The sequence below is a fragment of the Zonotrichia albicollis genome, chromosome 12 (assembly GCF_047830755.1).
Source record: "Zonotrichia albicollis isolate bZonAlb1 chromosome 12, bZonAlb1.hap1, whole genome shotgun sequence".
NCBI lineage: Eukaryota > Metazoa > Chordata > Aves > Passeriformes > Passerellidae > Zonotrichia > Zonotrichia albicollis.
The window spans coordinates 8481639-8503849 of record NC_133830.1 but is presented as its reverse complement, the minus strand read 5'-3'; the positions used below and the strand labels follow the sequence as shown (position 1 = coordinate 8503849).

The following is a 22211-nucleotide window of genomic DNA, read 5'->3' as shown; positions in this document are numbered from 1 at the left end:
ATAACTATGATAAACAATACAGAGACTAGAACAAAAGCTTTTTAGGTCTCCTGCTGTTAGCCTTCAGCTGTAACAATAATTTTAAATTTAATCCTTTCTTTGCTTTCTCTTAGCTTTTATCCAAGTCAATAGCTTGTATTGTAGCACACCACTGCCCAACTTCTTTAATAAATCTCTTCAGTGCAATGCTGCTAAAGTCTAAATTACATGGTTCATTATTTTGTAGCTTAAAGAAACATTCAAATAAGACAAGATACCAATAAGACAAGATTTCCCTTTTCAGAGTAAAAGCTGAGGACACTGCATACACATATTGCCAGCAAAGTTTCATTGATGTGAACATACTTTAAAAAGAAGTGTAACAACTTCACTGCAAAATGCTTCAATGTACATTCATATGACATCTCAAATATTGTTGTAAATATATTGTTATAAATCTCATGCTTGAATTAGAACTGTTCAGGCTCCACAAAGATCTCAAACTATAGAATGTGTCACATCTATAACTATCACATGTGTCTGTGTGCTTGAGGCACTATAGGTGTGCAGGAGTTGTCAGGTGTCATTTTAAGACATTGGAACTCTAAACATGGACATTTACAAAACAATCAATTGTTTACACACACACTGTATGGATTGTACTCACAGTATTTTAATACAACAGAATACCTGTTTCTTGCAATGCCTTTTCCCTGCATTTTGTTTTTGGCTTGTGAATTTCATTTAGATCCAGCAGTTGTGTAACTTGTGGGACATCAGAATTGAGCTGGCAGGTTGGAGGAATATCATCTGAGACCTCATATGGCCCAGGTGTAACAATGGATGTACCTAGAAACAGAAAACATGGGCTTTACTTCATGACACCATGGAATTCAATAGGACTTGCATTATTTGGTACATTACATATACTTTAGTTCATATGATTATGAACTAAAGTATATATAAAATAGATTATGGTAATTTGAAAAAATTGCTGCAATTGGTCACTTTTTATTGCAAATTTTAAAATTATATTGTGTATACTTTTAGGCCAAAAGTTTTGAATACAGTTAAAGAAATAAACACTAATGGCTGGAGTAGCATAGAGAATCAACTTTGATTTGTCAAGAAAGCAAACAAAACAATCATTAAATATATTTTGTTAATTTTTATTACAATTCAGCTTTAATTGTAACACTGATACAGTGATTTTCAGATAAAATGAACAGCTAAATATGGTATTCATATCTGTGGGACTGAAGTAGCAAAGTCCCATATATGCAAATAAAGAATTTAACAAGCTTTAATTCCAAACTTTGGACTCCATTATGCTTTCAGATAAACTAAAAAGCTGTCAACCTATGTATTCTTGTGACACCAGGCATGACAGAATGTGAGCTGATTATCTCTGCTTTCCCTTTGATAACCAATATAGACTGAGTTTATGAAAGCTGCTCTCTGCAAAGAAAGGAATCAATGTCAGAACCATTCCTGATGTTCCAACACAAATTAATTGCAAATTTTAGAAGACTTGAATATAATAAGCAAATGAATTAGCCTATTTTCCAAGGAAAAGAAGAGGAAAACATAACTTGAAACCCAAACATGAATAAGGGATCAAATATTGAGATTCAAATAAAAAAATCAAATGTCCCATGCTGTATTTCAGTGCAGGACATATTTTTTTCAATTTTTTTTTTTTTTTGCCAAGCCAGTACATTATTTATCACTGTTGGGCAATACTTAGTGATAAAATTCATACATAAGTTCTGCATCACTATGGAAACAAGAAACTAGGTATAGTTTAAGCTTGTGTGCTTCAGTGTCATGAGGCAGAAGAGATGAAGTATTTCTTCTTCTATCTCAATGATCTCATACAGAAATAATTTCTCCGTATATGTGGTTTTCCCCCTTGCATTTACTGTCATTTTAAAAATTCAAAACATACTGTATACTTGCTACTTGACAAGAGTAACACACTCATTGCACCTTGAAATCAATTCTTCCACCACACCAAGGAGTTTGAAGCAAAGAGCTCAACCCTTGTCCTGGTTTCTGATAGTGGAGGGCTGTGTGTTGGATCTGGCATGTGAGCAGAGCTGATGACACACTGGAGTGTGAGTTGTTGTCCAGCTCCCCAAGCTGCCCTGCCGGGCAGCAGATGGCAGGGGGCACAAGAAGCTGGGGGGACACAGCCAGGACAGCTGACCCCAGCTGACCCCAGGGATATTCCAGACCACAGGGCAGTGTGCTCAGCATCTCAGTGAGAGGGGAAACTGACTGGGGGCAGCTGCTGGTGGTAAACAAATTATGCAGATAAAAACCAATTGCCCTTCTTGGGTTTTATTTACCTTTTTTTCCCCCTTGTAATAACAATTTAGCATTAAGGTGTTCTTATCTCAACCCATGCATTTTCCTACTTTTACCCTTCTGCTTCTTTCCCCCAACCCAATGAGGGCAGGGACTGTGTGCTGCTTAAGTGCTGGCCAAGGTTAAAGCACAACTCTCAATACAAACTGGAATGCCACTGCATTCAGTGGGGCTCAACTGGTCCAGTCATTCTGAGAGGGAAAAAGCTTTATTAAAGAGTAATTGTTACATGAAACTTAATTAATAATTAAAAAATTACTATTGTTTTTCTTCACTTGGGTATGAAGTATGGAATCATTTAAATACAGCCAAACCTTCCGCTGTAATGAAAATTTAAGATGGGTCTAGAGAACAAATTTAGAAGAGTAGCTGAGGGAACAGGGGTTGTTCAGCCTGGAGAAAAGGAGGCTGAAGGCAGACCTTGTACAGAGGTAGGTGTTGGTGTCTTCTCCCAGGCAACAAGCAGCAACACGAGAGGAAAGAGCCCCAAGTTGTGCCAAAGGATGTTTAGAATGGATAATGGGAACACTTTCTTCATCAAAAGGGTTGTCAAGCCCTGGAACAGACTGCCCAGGGTGGTGGAGTCACCATTCCTGGTGGTATTTAAAACCCAAGTGGGTGGGGATCTCAGGGACATGGCTTAGTGGTGGCCTTGGTAGTGCTGGCTTAACAGCTGGACACAAAAGACCTTAAAGGTTTTTTCCAACCTAAACAATTCCATGATTCTGATTCTATTCCTATATTCTATATTCTATTTATATTTCTATATTCTTGCCTAGATAAGGAAATTCAAAAGCATACAGAAAGTACTAATGCCCACCAGCTGTGTAATAATCATAGAATTGATAATGAAGTAATTAAAAGTGTAATATTTTAGTATGCTTACAGTTTATTAAAGCTGTTTACTCATTATGTTAGCTGCATTTTAGAATTTTGGAACTCATTTAGAATATTTAAGCACATTTCAGAAGCTGTTTAGAGTGGAAGGGAAAAAACAATGTACCAATGGAATTAAATTAAAAGAATGCCAGTGAGAGCTTGAACTGCAGTTTCCTGCTGAGAATTTACCATATTCTCTCTGTAGACATTTTTAATTAATATTTTTTCCAGTCTTACCAACAAAAAATCAGAGGAGTAATCACAACGTTTGCCTACTCTCTCCTATTGGTTGAGTGTTTCCAAATGGAAAATACATTTTGCTACACTTATAATTCTGTTAACTACCCCTCCTTCTGAAACCAGAAACGTTTTTCAGGTATGTTCCTTAAAAGCTGAAAAATGAAAATTTGAATAAAATAGAAGCTGAGTTATTCCTAAGGGTGCCTTTAAAATAAGCAAGTGCCAGCTGTGCTTTTGAAATTTCTCCTGTGTTACTGCAAATACCAGTGAGGAATGAAGTTCTCTCCTTGGAAAATGATGATTCAGGATTATGATGTGAGTCTGGAGACTGGTAAACTTGACCAATATTGGGTCCAAAAAACCCTGTTATTTTTCAGCTCACCACCAAGATTACTTTCCCAATAAACAAGGCCACATTAGGATAACTGGACATGATCTGAGGGGTTTATTATAGTTTCATAGCTCTGTTTCATATAATGTTTTGTTACAATTTTGTCTGCATTATTTCAGAAAGAAATCTTTCATCAGCTGCTAACATCCAAAATTAAGAAAGCAAACAGCAAATGTTGCTGTTTTCAGTACTTCTCTTTCCTCTCAGATACTCTGTTCCTAGCAAAAATCAGATTTCTATCAGCATCAGACACCCTCATTAAAACAAGCTCTCTACTTGATAAATCTTCCCAGAATATTTTTTAATAAAAAACTTCTAAGGAATTCAGTGTTTAAAACACAGGAGTACACACATATTTAATTAGTTGCCCTAAGTCCAACACTCGCAGACTTAATATGCTGCACTACCACTTTAATTTTTATTAAATCATGTAATCCTTCAAATTGCCAATCTGATGAATAAAAAACTTTTGATTTTATAACGTGAACAGTTATGATTAAGACTAGACAGTAATTAAAACACACCATCTTCCTCAGCTGTAACTGGAGGCTTGAATTTTAAAGTGAAGACCTTTCTTAGCTTACAGTTGGCTGAAATAGTAATTCCATCCAAGGACTGGAAGAGAGCTCCTCTGAATATTTCATAGGTAAATGTTACCAAGTCAATACACATATTGCACCACTAGAAAAGAGAAACAATACTCTTTAGTAAAATCCGTGAGCTGAGGCTAACACACCTTCTATACAAATAGATGGCCTTGAGTAGAAATGCAGCAATTTTCATTTAATTTGCAGAACTGTAATACATTTTATACGATTACTCATGAGCAAAATTCAGCTGATCAATGGTTGAAATTTTAAGGGAAAAGAAAAGTAAAACCAGAATGATTGTACATGCCTGATTTCCTTATAAAGTCAAGGTAGAAATATTAGCTTCTAATCCACAAATAGCAAATATTTTTGAGAAAAAATTTAGGTGCATACATTACTGTTCTGGTCTTAAATCTGAAATTTTGGAAGGAAAGGAATACTTGTTTTGAAGACACCAAGCAATGCACTGAAAAATTCAGTACTTACTTATAACTGATATTTCTAGTGATGAGGTTGAAACAGAATAATTTGTAGGGATACAATACAGAAATCTAGCATGTGAAAATGCAAACTCTGTTCTGCTGATGGAACAAACAACTTATTTTATATCCTGTTTCACAACCCCTCATGCTGATAATAACAATCAGCTTGTGTATACAGTAAGTTGAACTATCAGAGCCATGTAAAAGATCTATCTAATCACTGAAAGCAGCATGCTCCCTCCTTTAAGCAAAAGCAATGATAAAAAGGCAGGGAAGCATTTAAGGGAGACAGATATGTACTCAGATACACTCAGGAATATAGATCTACTCTTTAAGGTTGGTCAAGCATTAAGGTTATTAAAATATTTTGTCATTATAAATGATCAGAGCATCTAGACATATCTGATTCGTGCTTTATTATCTAAATTAAAATTCATAACTGAAGTTCATCTTCTGCTTGAATTTAACTTCATGTACATTAACGCACACGTTAATCCTGAAATACCTGTACTAGTCTGACACCAACTAACAGAAATTACACTGAAGAAAAATAATTTCATTTCATTGGATTTTGAATTAACAGCAACTTCAGGGGTATGATCTGATACATATTCATTAAAAAAAAAAAAAACCCAACTACTTCTTCCCACAAAGCAGAAAGCTTCTCAATTTTAAGTTGCCACAGCTGCTTTCACTTAACCTATCTCAAAAAAAGTTATAAATTCAGAGTTTTTTTTGTAAAATATTCTCTCTCATATCTAGCCTTAAATTCACAACTGCTTAGTACACTGTTATCTAGTTCTCTTCCTGCAAATATACATTTTAAAATATTTGAAATCTAACTATTCTCATGTTAGGTTTATTTTCTAAAGCAGTTATTTGAGACTCCAATCCTTACATGGTTACACAGTAACCATCAGGCTTTGTATCCTGTCAGCTATAACCATATGTTGTGGCTGGGAGAGGGGAACGAGGAGAAGAAAATTGTTTCTGTTTTGTTCTCATCAGTTTGACACAGAGATTGTTCTATATTTGGAAGAACCTGAGGAATGTGAAAGGAGCCATCAGCTGCAGTCTACCTCCAGTGAATGTCACCAAAGGTCACCACAGGAGAAGGGACACGTGAGCAGGAGCACTATCATGAACCACTATCAGGGACATGGAATTTTACAGAGGCTGGATCAACAGGAGAGGTGAGGAAACATCACAAACAGCAGTAATTTTGTAAAATGAGAATGAATGCCTAATATAAGAAGGAGTGGTTCTGATGCCATCTGTTAAAGGGGACATACACAAGCATCTTTAATTATCTTCAATCAGTAGGAGCTGAGTTCTAAAGAAGCAATAATTCCAAAAAGTTCATAATATACACAAAATATTTCAGATTTTCAACCTCAGTCCAAGTAACATTCCCAAGGTACCTACTATTTTGCGCTTGATCATAAACAGAGGAATTCTGGCATGCAGAGGGGTTACAGACAACTCCTTGTGCACCGTTGACAAATACAATCTTCTTTTAATATTGTCAAAATCAGTTATCCTATAAAAGAAAAGTCAGGAGAGAATGGAACAGATCTTTGTCAATTCAATAATCCAATATCTTTGGGAAATCACAAAAAACCTGTTCATGTGCAGAAACCTTTATGTCAGTGACAACAAATATGGAATTAAAAAATACTTTTACAAGATGAGTAATGAGATTTCTTTCTCCAATTCAAACTTTGTGGCTATATCCCTGCATATATAAAATCACTTTACATGCTAATTTCATTTCAACAGTCTACACTCCTTGCTAGATTTCCACAGCCCTTCAGAGTATGAAAGAATTCAATTTGTATGAACTAAGAACCCAGTAGCCTTTAATAATCACAAGTATTTGGCCCCTTAAGTTTGTCTTATCTTGGGGCCTGCTAACTAGAAAAACATTATTTGCTTTCTTTTCCTAAAAATGCCTCTGTCACTGCATATAGATTTTTTTCAGCCTTAAGGTAAACACAATACATTGTCTATCTGTTTTACTTCACAAGGACTTATCTTCAAAGGTGAATTATAATGCAGAATTTTATTGCTCACTATTCAGGTCATCTCACAATGATACCAAGGACACTGAATTTCAACATTTCTAATAAATTCAGACTACAACCATGGTCACAGAAAAAAAAAAAGGTTTCCTTTAAACTGATAAAGAGGGTAATTTTTATGTTCTGTTTCTTTCAAGTCCTGTTAGCAGCTGTACTGGTTTTGGCTGGGACCCAGTTAAATTTCTTGAGGGCAGCTTGGAGAGTTCTATGCTTTGGGTTTGTGCTGGAGGCACCAACCCAAAGTGTTGGTAACTCAGGTTGGTAACTCAGTCTTGGTAACTCAGGGATGTGTTTTTGGTAACTCAGGGATGTTGGTCACTCAGGGATGTGTTTTTGGTAAGTCAGGGATGTTTTCACTGCTGCTGGGCTATGCTCACACAGAGCCAAAGCCTTTTCTGCTCCTACCTCATCTCACCAGGCAGGAGGCTGGGGATGTGTGAGGAGCTGGCAGGGGACACAGTCAGGACAGGAGATGCCTCCTGACCCAGGGGATGTTTCAGACAACACAGAGCCATGCTCAGCAGAAAGAACTGTGCGGAAGAAGGAATGGGGGAAGCTCAGAGCTACCTTGTTTGCCCACACAGCCATTACAGAGCATGAAGCCCTGAGCTCCTGGAGATGGCTGAACATCTGCAGGCCCACGGGAAGGAGTAAATGCCTTGTTTAGATTTTGGTTCCATGTGCAGCTTTTGCTCCCCCCATTACACTGTCTTTATCTCAGGGCACAAGGTTTTGCACTTTTATCCTCGTGCATTCTCTTCCCCAGGAGGGAGAGGGGCCACTGTGGCTCAGCTGCTTCCTGGGGTGAAACCACAGCAGCACCACAACCCCGACAGTCCCCAGCAGTCCTCCCCTAACACTCCAGAGCACAGATATTACTTCAAAGGCTGCAGTCTGGGAGAATATGCTTAATCTATGGGGAAACAATGATTAATTTACCTATTATTTTGAACAAGCCTTTTTCTAACAGATGGGTATTTCTCTGTAATTAGCAGTCCCTCTGAGATGACAAACACTTATAAAAAACAACTTTTTTGTCAGTACTTAGTGTTGCTAAAAGTAATTACCCATAATCATTGAAATGCTGGGTTTTACTTTAAAATAGTAAGACTGTCCTGTAGATTTGTTTTAAAATTTATTACTGAAAACACTTTTTCATTATCTAAGGACTACCCATAGCTTAAATAATGAAATTATAAATTTGAAGAATAACACCACAAAACATTCATAGGTTTCCTTTGGTCAACTTAGGAGGACATTACTCTGTGACAAATTACATACTTTAGTTATTTTTGCCAATTTGAGAGTTTAAGCAAGGACAGTACAAAGTATACTGAAAGTATGTAAATACCAGTATAGGCAATAAAAATACAGAAGCACCTTCTCGTTCCCCCATAGTCATTAAGACCATCACCCAAAGCAAACTGTTCACCAGCTTTGCAGAACTTGCGGATTCTTTCTTCTCCCTTGCAGATAACCTGACCTTTAATCTGTTCATCCTCATAACATGGGTGGGCAAATGAAAACAAAGTGGAAGACTCATTATCTGTTTCATTTTTAAAGACTGGCAGTTCCTTTTATAAATCACATGCACTTGAAAAGCAGAAATCCCACTGCTGTGCCAAGAAAAAACTATTATATCCTCACTATTGGTATTGTTTGACATGAGAGATTCTGAAATCAGCTGCAAATGTTTTTATGAATGGACAAATTATATCAAGTCCTTGAAAAGTGATTTCATCAGAACACTTCCAAGTGTCTTACAGTGCTGGTGCCTGGGCTTGATATTACTTTTGAAGATGTGAAATAATTCCATGAAGATCACCAACAAATGGGCCACATGGCCAATCCTTTGATTAAGGCATAATTCCAGCCTCACTTTACTTCCCATAAAGCCTTTGGTGAAAAACCTATGAATCTAGTTTCCAGAAACTCTTCACTCTAAATCTTGGATGTTCAGAAGTGCTAAAATTCAGTGCAGCAAAGAAGTCCAAAGCAGTGGAGCAATGGTTGCTTGAAGCTCCCTGGATTTCCTGGTTGCATTTAGAGCTGAGCAATTGTGCTGAGCAACCAGGCAGCTGCAATAACCTGAGTACTGAGAAACAAAAACACCATCCCTGCTGAACCTCAAACTGCATAATTCTAAAGAGAGAATGGTGCTTTAAATGAGGCTATAACAGAGCAATAGAGCCTAGAATTAAGTCATGCATATTTCCAAACAACTGGCAATAAACCTAAGTTCACTCTATACTATCAGTTCAATATGTTTAAATTTTATTATTTTTTCCTATATGAATAGGTTTATCTCTCTCCCTCATGAAGAAAAAATAAGAACCTTGCTTATAGAAGGGCCATTGGTAAATTTACAACTCAGTTACATTCCAGAATGTAACACTGAACACATCTGTTTTGATCAAAAGACACATTTATATCAGACTCTGCCATATAAGTCTCAAGTAAGACTTTTTATGAGAACAGATGTGCCATAAGGAAGGGGCAAACCTCAGATGCTCAGATATAATCACTCCTAAAGAAGTGTAATTTATTTTTGTAAATACATTTAAAATAATAAAAATACTTGTATTTCACAGGCAGAAGTAGATGAAACATTCTAACAGGTAAATTAAAAAAAAAAGAAAATGGCCTTAAAATTTTATAAAATAATTTATTTCCCAGGAGAAGGAAGATAATTAAGAGTTAGTGTAACTTTCAGACTTTTCAATTACACTGCTTATTGGAAAATAAAAATAAAGAAAGGGTCTGGAGAAACTCTTTTCCGAAATAATTCAGACAATGGGAGCTAGAACATCAGATCTCTTAGTTACAAAATGAGTCCAGAGTACTTTTGGTGGCACACAACTTTTTTTCCTGCTATCCAAGAGTAGAACTTATGTTAAACCTACAATCGCAAGAAGCATCTGCAGCACACATCTTGATTTTCAAAGATGAATTTAAAAAATCTATATGGGAGTTAATGTATTTTTATTATGTCTGTGCTTGAGTATTTATATCTAAGGGTCAGATGTGATAGAAAAGTAATGAGACCATGTTGAGAAAAATGAGGTGGTCAACAAGAAAATCAACCTCATTTATAATAATATTCCTGTGATCAGCAGGTGCATAACTCTTCCAGCTATGGTCATTAACTGCATTCATTTCACACTTAACATCTACATTTGCAAGCCATTTGAAAGTAAAATTACCTTCCAATTCAATTTTCAATTTTATTTTACATCTTCAAATTTGATTGACTATTTTGCTCACAATGGTAACTATAGTGAGATTGCAAGTGAATGGCAGCAACTACCCAAGAGCACAGATAGATTCATCTGCCCAGATTGCCTATTCACTTTGCTTCTCTATGGATAAATGGATAATAATTTATAACCATTTGTTAATGTTCAATTCAAGGCTAAAAATGAACTTAGGAAAAAACAATAGTGAACTATTGAAGGGATGCTTCATTTGTCAGGATCACTTGGTCTTCAAATGAAAGTGGTTTTCTCTTTATAAATGATGTAACCTGGAAGTTTACCAAACATAAAAGCAGGTATTTCATCGATGTTGCTAAGCTCCCATGCAATTTAATACTAACAGAAATCTCTTTGTATCTTGGTCAAAATCCAGAGAGAACTCTCTGCTAATGCTTCACTATTAGTACATTAGTACTTAACAACTGTAGTGCTATTTTCTCCATAAAGGCACATGTGCTTCCTAAACATTACATGGTCACATCATCATCATCACCTCCATTTCAAAGACAAAAACCAAAGTAATACCAATTGTCAGCTGATTTGCCATGCTTTCAGATTCTCAAATTTCATTATTCAGAGGCACCCTGTACTTCACATACATTTTATTTTACATGCTACTTGTAAATTGGTCTTGTAGGAGATACTACATTACTGAAGTGGCTGCCTGATCTGCAATCCAGAAAAATGTATCCTACCTCATAAAAACAGAAGTAGTTACATTGGAAATCATCAAATCTCTACAAAATAAGAGATGTGGAAGACTGGTATGTCACCCAGACCTAGAGAACAAGTTGTACTGTATACTGGAATTTCCTGTTGATAGTGTGTTTTTCTGGAGAGCATTAAGGAAAAAACCCCACAAAGTGCTCTTAACCAGTATCCATAAAAAGGGAGTAACACAAGTGGCAGGCACGAAACAAGAATCATCAAATCTGGTTGTTAAAATGAAAATCTTTCAAAATATGAGCAGTTATGAAGAAATGGTGAATCCTGACCTCTCCCAACCAAAATAATACTTTAGTACTTATTAGTGCTTCCATCTAAAGTTCTAGAAGATGTGATGACTGGGAGAGTTATTAAAATTTTTTAATTTTCAAATATATGAGTTATAATCTCCGTTGTGAATTAAGAAATTCAGCATACCCTAATACTTCTAAGAATATTTCTGTATTTCACTCCTGCTTCACAAAATAATCAAGGAACATGTCTCATGCTACTAAATACCAGAATTTCAAATAATCTCTCAGCTAAATCTATTCAATAAAGTTTACCTTCATTCTCTATCTAAAATCTTCCATTAATATCAGATGTACATGATAGAATTAGCATCTATGTCCTGCTTTGAATTTTAAGAGATTGGTCTAAGTTTTACAAGACTAACCAAGATTCATATTGTTCTGTATCTGAAAACATGCTGGGTGTTTACGTTAACATGAATAATTTATGATATCTCTGTCAGCAAAGCTAAAATGATGACTGATTATGATAGCATCCAATTCACATAAATTCAAACTGTTATGGTATCTATGAATAAATTAGCTATACTTGTAAAACCTATTATGTTGTGGTTATTAAAAATCTCAAAGTAATAAGCTTATATTTATAGAAACAAATGTTTGAAAACAGGAAATATTGTATCAAAATATATATTCCACTGTACTGTTCACAGGCCTTGCAATAAGATTTCTTATCAGCAAGCACAACTACTTCAGGAATGAAGAGATTTTTTAACCCCTTTTTCCCTACAGATTCCTTCATACATAACTAGCTTCAACAGAAAACTTATCAGGTATGTTCCAGAGTTTGAAATTCACAGAGTTTGCATTAATTCAGAATATAACAAGAACTTATGCCTTCTGGAGTTGGCTAAGGCTAGTGGCAAGCAAAGCTAATTTGACTTTGAACAGTGGGATAGTAACTGAGCCAACCTGTTGATAAGTGCTTTGCCAGCTGAGCAAAGGTTGAAAGGTTGAGGTTGGAACACCAGGAAGAATTAAGAAATTAAGAAACATAGGTAACATTAGAGTGAATGAGCAATCACGTGAATCCTCAGCACATTCTGGCTGGAAAGATGGTCCATGTGGAACTGAGTGATTCCAGGAAGGGGCAGCACAGCAGAGCCCCACAGCACTTTAATACTGGGCACCACCTCTGGGCTTGGGGGCAGCTGCAGCTCTCACTGACAATGGGCATGTTTGCTCTGCAGCTTTTCATGGCAGAGCTGAGGGGAGCTCTTCACAGAACTCAGACCTCCCCAGATACAAGTTGTGCCACATGTGATTTACAGCTGTTTACCATGCCAAGATTTAAACAAGTTTGAAGCAGCAGGAATTAGGCATCAGTGAGAGAGACAGTGTGACTTCAGAGCTGCAGCAATGGATCAGTAAGAACCATGCCTGAACTGGGGAAAAAAAGATTGAACAATACACAGGGACTCATACAAGACCACAAAACATTTCAGTACCTAATCAGGAATTGAGTATCTCATCCTTTTTCTTAGAGTAGACCAGTCTGCTCTTTTTGTTTCCTTCTATTTTCTTTTTTTTTTTGTTTTTGATACTATGGTACAATTTCAAGGTTTGTTTCTGCACACCAGCTGCTCTACTCATTTGCTGTAAAACTTTCCATTACAAGATGTGCTAATTTCATGTGATACCAAACACTAAGAAAAACCATATCAGAAACAAAGTGTGACCATGACTGGCATTACAGTTTTTTAAGAATAAATGTTTGAGTGCTTGTCAAAATGCCAAGCAGAAGTACTAACACCCACATGTCCATGTATTGGGAATTAAAGCAAAAATGACAACACAAGCCAGATGCTGTTTTCTTTTACATGCAAATATTTTTTCAAACATTGAGTTACCTTTGCTTTTTCAGAAAAGTAGCAAAATCCATAACACTGAAGATTTAACAACTGGCTACTGCATTTGCAGCAGACAGCTATGTTCAGCATTACTAATAGCTTTGCTATTATTTGCTCCAAAGAAGCTGCATAAATTATATTCTCTCTACCTCAGTTGTGATTTCATTATGCTTCATCAAATTTTTCATCCACTATCTATTTTACACATTTTTACACAGATCAATACATTGACTTTAATGTGGTGGTATTCATCTAATCATGCCACATTAAAAAGTATCTAAAATTCTATTAAGATTTCTTCTGAAGAAAAGATAAACCAGCTAATATATGGTTTGCACATTTCAGTATTTATGGCAGGAATCTCAAATGACTGGTTGACAGCAGCAAGTTAGAAAGTTTAGCTCTGCTGATGCCAGCAGTGATGGATGGTCTTGAAGAAATTCTTGTTTGCTGACCAAATCAATCACTGAACAGAATGCAAAAGAAGATGAGGCTCAAACTAAATTCCTATTTCCATCTCTCTGCAGAATGGGAGAGCAAGAAATGCAACATAAAGCTTCATGCCCAGCTATTACAAAACTTGTCAGTGATTTTTACACAAAGTAAATTTCATAGCTTGGCATGCTATCAATTTTACTTGAAGCTGCTGAAAGATTCAGCACTAAGTAGTCAGGTTGTGTAAGAAACCACCTTTGAACATTAAACTTCAGAAAGCAACAGCACCATCAACACTCTGTCTGCAAACAAGCAAGAGATTGCTTTCAGAACATCTGGAAAGAAGGGAACTGCACAGAAGTCACATGGCAAGAAGGACTTGTATTTATTATTTACTGGATTATCTAAAGTCTGCTAGGATAAAATAATGAATTGTCTGTTCTGCAAGTATTGAAGGACTTTATGGGTACAAGTAAGTTACAGCTGATTTCAAATACAAAACTCAGTATTAAAACTGTTTTTAAAGAACTTTTATTAACTTTTTAATACAGCTGCAGTCCGTGGGGAACAACTGATATTGGACTTTTAAGACATAAACACCTTCATTCAAAGTAACTGGAGCTCCAGAGAAAATACAGTTAATATGGTTTACATTATATGCATTATATAGCAATATAGTATATGTTACATAAAATATATATATAGAAAATGCAATACATATATAAATCTATAAAAGTATCTAAGAATATAATAGAAACATATATTTGCTTTTATAAGAGAGAAACAGTAAATATGGGAACAGGAAATAGAAAGAAAATATTAAAAAATGTAAAGTCTAAATATAAGTTGAAAAGAGAAAAGGTAAATACGGGTGGGAGAGGTGACAGAAAATATTTTTATCAAGAAAAGCAAGCAATGAGAAAAATGAAATTAGTAGAAGTAGAAAAGAGGTTCTGGTTAAGAAGGTGGCAAATACCCAAAAGAATCAAACTGAAAATGACACTACAAAAAAAATCTGAGTTCCTGCACCGGTCATTGAATCTCTGCCCCTGCCTACACAATGAACATGAGAAACAAATCTTGGTTTTGAATTGGTACTTGATGTTTGGCCTCTGTTGCATGACATATCCTGTTTGTTTTTCCCTTTAAATGCAAACTTACAGAAAGTCAAACAAAAATAAAATCCTTCTTTCACTTTACACTATTTAATTGCTAATTTAATTGATATCATTCAACCCATCTTTGCTTGCAGGGCTTCTAATGGCCCAAGATTTCTTTTCTTAGTCCAATCTCAGATATTCTATGGGCTACAAAGCTGAGTGAGTTGTGCTGTTTATATATAGTATAAACAGATGGTGTCACTAAGGGAGAAATGTTGTCCAAAGCCTGACAACTGCCCAAGTTTAAAACTCTATTAAATCATTTCACACCTAACTAATAAAATGTCTGTTCCTGCTGTATCTCTCTTTCTTCACAGTGTGGAACAAATTATACCAATCGAGTACTCCATTTGTTTTTCTAGCTTTTTAGCATTTGTTTGGTTGTGTTTTTATCCTCCAGTTATTAGAATATTCATTTCTTTTTGCCCTGGACCAAAGGGCCCTCTCTTATGACTAATGAATAACTCTCATGAATTTTCAGGCAGTCCTCATGCATCAGTATTTTCATATGTTTGACAAATTTGTGCTCCATTTCTTCGGATTTTTCATCATCTTCATTCAGGATTTTTTGGAGTTTGTTCTGTCTTCAAAGGAATGTCAGTATTTAAAACATCTAAGAAATAATGATCTCATTAGCTTAATTACTTTTTATTGACATGACAAGTCACCATGCTTTAATGCAAAATATGCCACCACAATAAATGACCTCAATCAAGAATTCACTTTAAGTATTCAAAGAAATTTTACGCATCTTACAGTAACTCAGTGGCGAAGTCTTTTCCCAATGGCACAAAAATCTGAAGTGTCAGATATTGCTGCACCAGTCCCACTAGAAACAGGAAAAAAAAAAAAAGCTGTTTGCATGCAGATGCATATTTCACCATCCAGCATTTCCATTTTGTACCATATGCTATGCTCCTACAACACTATTTCCCAAGGTTCACACAACATATGAACACGAGAAAAACCTGAAGAAATCCAATTCAAACTGCAATAAAAGTATTGTTTTAAAAGTCCATCTGTGGCTTTGGTGGAATTCTCATGAAAGCAAAAGGAACCTTTTAGCTTACAATTTTTGTGCTCCAAGAGCATGAAGACAATAAATATCCCATAAGAATTTTAAAATGAAGTAATACTGTCCTTTCAAGATTATCTTATGGTGGCGTTAAACTTGCACTCATGTTGGTGACAATTTACACCCTGCTAAGCAACTTCAACAAAACTCTTGGGTAAGAATGCAATTCAGATCATGACAATGCCTCTCAGTGGAGGCTTCTGATTTTTAGAATAATAACAAACGAGTTTGACTGAGGGAGCAAACAAAAAGATTCAGGTAGCTTTCTATCAAGGGAAAACAGTACAAAGCTGTCTGAATTGAACCATATGCTGTTTTCCAGATATTCCATCAGGGATGACACAGGCTGCTTTTCATTGACTTCACAAGCCTGAACAGCCTGAACAGCAACACTGGCTCCTCCTCTAAAGAATGGCACATCAGAACTTTCTTCTTTTGAGGGCCAAATGACACCTTAAAACTTCAAATTAGATTTGCATATATAGTAGCTTTTATTTTGGAAGAGTACACAAAGTTCCAGTGCAACTGGGAGACCATATACTCGATTAATGAAATACTAGTGGTACATACACCTCAAGAGAGGAAGAGACCAAGACAGAAGGAAACACACTGGTAACAGATGGAAACCTGACTGCAGTATTGCAGCATTAGCTACAGTAAATTTAAAACCAAACTGTTTTTAGCAGTGATTACCCACACAATAAATTCTTAATCCTCATTTTAATATTTAGCAACAGTTAGCAACTGTTTTTCTTTTAATTGTTCACTGTTTGCTATATTAGTTTGTTGCACCATTGAAAATAAATTAGTTTGGTTGCTCAAAAATATACATTGCATTAATAGTAATTTTAATGAAGATAACTGCTAATTTCTTTCATGAAAATCAAACTAAACTTAAAGACCTTACAGAGCTCATCAGCTCAAAAAAATGTGGTTTTTTTTGGCGGGGGCGGGGGGTTGTGGTTTTTGGAAAAAAAATGATGTCTTATATTAGAAGTACACTGGAAGATTCCCATACCATTTGTTTAAAATCATCATCTCAGTTTTTCTTCAAAAGCAAGCAGTTAATTCTAAGCCACCTCAAGTCACTCCTACAAGCCTTACAAGGTACAGCACCCTCTCATGGAGTTTATGATGACTTCTGTATTGCAGAAGTCTGTATTGCAGACTGCTTGGATTCTGGATTATTGTGGTGCAACAGACATCCTGGGAAAACATTCCACAGTACTCTTAAACACTGATTACATAAACACAGAGGAAATTGGGGTATAAATTTCTTGTATCACTAGTGCTTATTTCACACAAAACCAAAAATTCTTTAAAAAGTAAACTAAGAAAGGGGACAAGAACCTAGTTTCCATTCATTAATGCCAGTAGAATTACCGACTTTATTAACTGCTGAATGGACTCAGAGGTTATTTATCAGACATTGGTCTGTAGCAGGATCAGGTACAAAGTGACCGTGGCAGCACCAGGACATGTTAGATCTTCCTTACAGCACTTACATGGCATTTCTGTAAGATTTACTTATTTGTCACTGACCTGCTAAAAAGTTAAAAAACTTTTCCATGCTGAATTATGTCTGAACTAAGGGAGAACAATGTTTAGCATTTCAATATAAGATTGATGTAATAATCAGAACAGCATCACAGACAGTGAATTCTTTGATACTCACAAGTTTGTTTGGTTTCCCTTGGTAGCTTCATTTTGTTGATTAGACTGTTTCCTTCAAGTACAAAAACAAAGCCTTTTAGTTCTTTGTCGTATTCCTACAGAAAGGAACAACAAATATAAACATCTTGACAACTCTCCTCCTGTCAACCAGCCATGCTAGTAACATATCAGAAAATGCAGATGGCACTGCAAGTATGACTGGCTCACATTTGATGGCAAAAATATAATCCACAAAAATATGTCCTTAACTTGTGTGTTTTATGAACAAATATTGCTGACAAACAGGATTCACGAGTCAGTGAGCAAAGCTCAATTCACTGGTTACCAGAGTGCCAAAATTACTTTCTAAATATTTAAACTGTAAAATTACACTGTGACCAACTCAGTCTGCAAGCGGGCATACAGAAGTAATTTAAGTAGTCATTTAGTCTGCCAAAATGATAGAACTGCAAGTGACAACTTCACTGTCAGGTCAAAGCCCTCATTACCTTCTAATTTTAAGCTTCATTCACATTTTTCTGGTTTCTACTCTAGGTTTTATAGATTTCTTTAAAAACTTACTTTTGATATAGCTGATGGGTTGCCAAAAATCTTCCATTTTGCTCCTGGGTTGTTGCCTTGAGCACTGAATATTTCAACAAACTTGCCCCCCTATGATAAAATGGTTTGAGGATACATCATCTAGTCAAATGCTCAGCGCTAAATTATCAAAGGTCAAGATGAGAACCTAAGAATCCCTCTGTATCATGTTGTTACCACAGTCAGTACTGCTGATCAGTCAGACAGCAGAATATAAATAACAGCTTCTAGACTACTATAACATATCAATTCATGTAGTCAATATTTGGCTTTACTAGAGGATTAGAAGACAAAATTGAAGGAATACCATGGAGTATTTTAAAATTATTTTATTTATTATGTCATTCTCTAAAAAGCAAAATTATTGTAGACATTCAAAAACCATGCAAGAGATGACTAATTTATATTTGGATAAGATTCATTTCCACAATTTGCCAAATGAAGTGAGTTTTAAAACATGCTACTAAAAAATAAAAGGTGATGCAGATTGGATGTTTTATCTGATCTCCAAAGGAAATGAAGTTTACACCATTTGTCTACATATGTGAATGGCTCTGCCTATATATTTTGCAGTAACTTTTCTACTAGTTACCAAATTTCAACCTGATTTGACCTAACAAAAACTTACTAACTTTTCTGAGCCAACTTAAGCAGCCTGGGAGTAGATCTGTTCCAGGCAGTATCACCATGAAAAGGGCTACAGCCTTCATGAGGGAACAGAGAATTACTACTGGAAAAAGATTATTATGGATGTCCCTGTCAGGTGAAAACTCCTGACACAGAGCATGTGCCTACTGGACCTCAAGGAATCCCAACACAGGCTCTTGGGGAGGTTGGCTTCATCACCTCTGCTTAGGGAAATACTCACCTCTAGATTTTTGTCATTTCATGTTGCATTTTTTGTGACATCTTATGCACTGAGCCTACAGTTTGCTAAGCATTTTTCAGCAGCATGGTTGACCTAATAAATCATTACAACTTTGCCATTCCCTTCTCATTTCCAGTTGCCTGCACTCCCCAATTCTCTTTATGCTCAGCTGCCCAAGCAATTGCCTGCAAGTCAGAATGAGCAAGAGGGGCAAGCAAAAGAAATGCTCCTCAGATTAGTTTTTCAGAGAACATCAACTCTGCACTGTATATGAATTAGGTATTTTCCTCTGCCCCTGCACATCTGGCAGCTCCAGCCACATGGCTGATCCAGTGACTGGACTTAGTAAATTCTAAGGAAATTCAAAATGGCATTCCATAAACTGCACTCAAAATATTTTTTAAACTTTTAATGGATGAATTTTTTTAACATGGTATATTACCAACTTCCAAATTACCTGATTTATTTAAGGACTACAAAAATTAAAAGATTTTTAACTGTCAAGCTGTATGTGCTTGCAGCAAATCTTAAACAAGTGGCTTTTTCTTCCATCTTTACAAATACATTTTGTTAATAGCACAGCCCTTGAATTGGCCCTGATTTGAGGTTAAACTGAACAGGACATGGAAAAATACCAGACATGACAAGAGAAAATGTCAAGCAAACAGTGATGCTTCTTTTGCTGACAAAAGTTACTTGGTGCTGTGGGGGATTGTTAGGTCTCACAAGGGGCCCCAGTGAAGTTAGGCAAGAAACCACAAACTCCAGAATCAACTGGAGGGGAGTATGGGGCACCTTTGGGAGCACAATCCTGCAAAGCCAGTGGCAGCTAGGCATCAGATATTCCATGGAAAGCTTAGATAGCCTCCAGAACAGCAATCAGAAATATCAATTTTGGGTACAGAAGTAAAATATTTGGGACCAGTGGGGAAAATGTAGTTGGAGTGGGCTGTTCTTTTGGGATGGGACTGGGGCAGAGAAAAGGAGGGCAAAGTGTGGTGGAAAGAGACCAGGAAGGAGTAAAAGGGATAATGAAGCTCCAAATAATGTGACTGCTGTTGTCACAGGCTGGTGCTGGACCAAGGGAATAAACCAACCCCCTTTTCTGACTATACTTTAGGAGCTGGCACTCCTTCCATGACTGCATGGAAGCAGATGTGCCTTCCCTGGCCCACAAGGGTAAAGAACAAAAGCCATTGATAAACTCATGTTGCGCCCATTCTAGACCTGACAGCATCAGCAGGTACCCGCTTCTTCATAACACTTCTCCAAAAATACTGAATTATGAAACACTCCAAAACACTCCTGTAGCTGGACTTTTTGTATCTCAGGATAAGCTATTTTAATTGAGCTCTCTCAGAGATGAAATGAAAATGGGTAAAAAGTAGAATTATTTCTGTTTTACCTGATAGTGGTTTCTGAACATTTTCCAACTTTCATAGGCAGAAAATAATTTTAGCTTCTCAGTCAGTAAAGACACTTGCAAGCTATGCTGAAAAACAAACAACTTTATGTAAGATTTGACATGAAAAAAATCCTATAATGACACTCCAGCCATATTTTAAAATATGTGAACACTATTATAAAGTACTTTTCTGAGTAGATATGTGTATCAACTGCATCAGAGTGCTACTGCAAAAGAATTAGCACCAAAACAATATTAATATTGACACTGACACTGTCTTGGAAAACATTCTCTTTGTGCATCAAGTACTCAGGGCTGCCTTTTCTTATATTTCAAGTAGAACAAGTAATTTTATGTCAATCCTTATTTTTTATCAATGAAGACCTTCTCATTCTTTAAAAATGCTTAAAAATCATCTTTGACACATTTTTTTATTGTTCTTTGTTCTCAAATGCCCACTGGAAAACTTTAGAATCCATTTAAGAGGAGCTTAACACTCAATATAGAAAAGTAGAAACATGGAACAGCTGCAACAGAAATCTCTCCATCTAGAGGTATTTGGCAGAGACTTGTGAGACAAGTTATCTTCTTTCACATTCAGCACTCTTCTTTGAGGGTGATTACTGTAAGACTCAAACCAAGCACTTCAGTTATCTGGGGGCTGCTCAAGTCACTGTGAATTAAGAGATGTCACAGGATTGGAACAGTGGAAAGGGAATAGGACTGACACTGGATGTCCCTCTTTGATCACACTGAGTGTCAGGGGGCTCACCTGGCATCCACAGAAAGTGAAGAGACCCTGAACACAAAAGGAAGCTGTCACTGCAAAGACAGGGAGAAATCAGCCACAAGAGACAAGAAGCACCTTCACTGAGAACTGGAAGTGCTCCTTAACTCACACAAGAACCCTTTCACAAGACTCTGTCTCACTTTTATTTGATATACTCTCTTCTGTTCATGTTCAGTTTTGGTACAAACAACTTAAGAATTAACTTATTTTTAACTACTGGATATTATTCCAGACTGCAACCAGTTTTTTACAAATAGAAACAATATGCTGACCAGGTGATTATAAATACAGCTTCTCATAATGAACAGTTCAGCTCTGACAACCAAAAAGTAACAAAGTTAAAAAAAAATTATGAAAACATATATGACTACAAATGAACTAGAAATTCAGTGACAATATGCATGAGTTCATGAAGAATGAATCCATCTAAAGGATTAGGGCACCATTCTATTTGAAAAAGTAAATAATCATTCATTTATGAAAACATGATGAAATCTATTGATACTTATCCACATTTATTTTAATCAGCAACAATTAAATCTTAAAGTTGTTTGTAAAAAAAATAAAAATGGAAAAACAATCAGATATTGTAAATTTATCCCATGCTGTTGCCAGAAATATTAGTTTGTTTAAATTTTTTTTTATTATAAGGAAAATGAAATTTAAAACCCTCAGCATTTGTAACAGGCCTATCAAAACTTGTAATTAGTATTTTGATCAAATTCATAACCAGGTGACTCTTCCTACCTTCAGTGGAAGGTAAACTTGTAAACCCAAAGTTTACAAGCATTTGTGTTTGGACAAGTCATTCAGCTACAGAGCTAACCATTGTAAACACCTCTGTGAAATCAGCGAAATGTCAGTTTGTTTTTCATTCAGGCAGGAAAAATACTGCAAGTGACACTGCAACACATCTTTGCTCCCATATTGCTTAATTATAACTTACTAAATTTCATTACTACAAATGAAGACTAGAAATTACCTTTGCTATTAAGATTGGTGGCCACTAAAACCATTAAGTGAATGACATATTTGTCACGTACTTACTGAAGTAACATTAAAAAGTGCTTCCATTATGCATCAAGTATTATTG

The 22211-nt window shown here is 36.0% G+C and overlaps 1 protein-coding gene across 7 annotated transcripts in view; it reads right to left on the bottom strand.

Annotated features, from left to right (window-relative positions):
* CFAP20DC (CFAP20 domain containing) overlaps positions 1–22211 on the bottom strand; it is a 65955-nt gene that overhangs the window by 41921 nt on the left and 1823 nt on the right. For 2 of the 7 annotated variants that reach the window (XM_074550488.1, XM_074550489.1), the window contains exons 3-10: positions 21101–21150; positions 20329–20415; positions 18038–18127; positions 17478–17571; positions 15484–15556; positions 6357–6471; positions 4384–4540; positions 670–828 (exon numbers count right to left, since the gene is read on the bottom strand). In XM_074550488.1, coding sequence (XP_074406589.1) covers positions 670–828; positions 4384–4540; positions 6357–6471; positions 15484–15556; positions 17478–17571; positions 18038–18127; positions 20329–20415; positions 21101–21150 — 825 coding nt within the window. The remainder of the gene's footprint in view (positions 1–669; positions 829–4383; positions 4541–6356; positions 6472–15483; positions 15557–17477; positions 17572–18037; positions 18128–20328; positions 20416–21100; positions 21151–22211) is intronic. The other 5 variants (XM_074550490.1, XM_074550495.1, XM_074550491.1 and 2 more) reach the window with 5 other exon arrangements.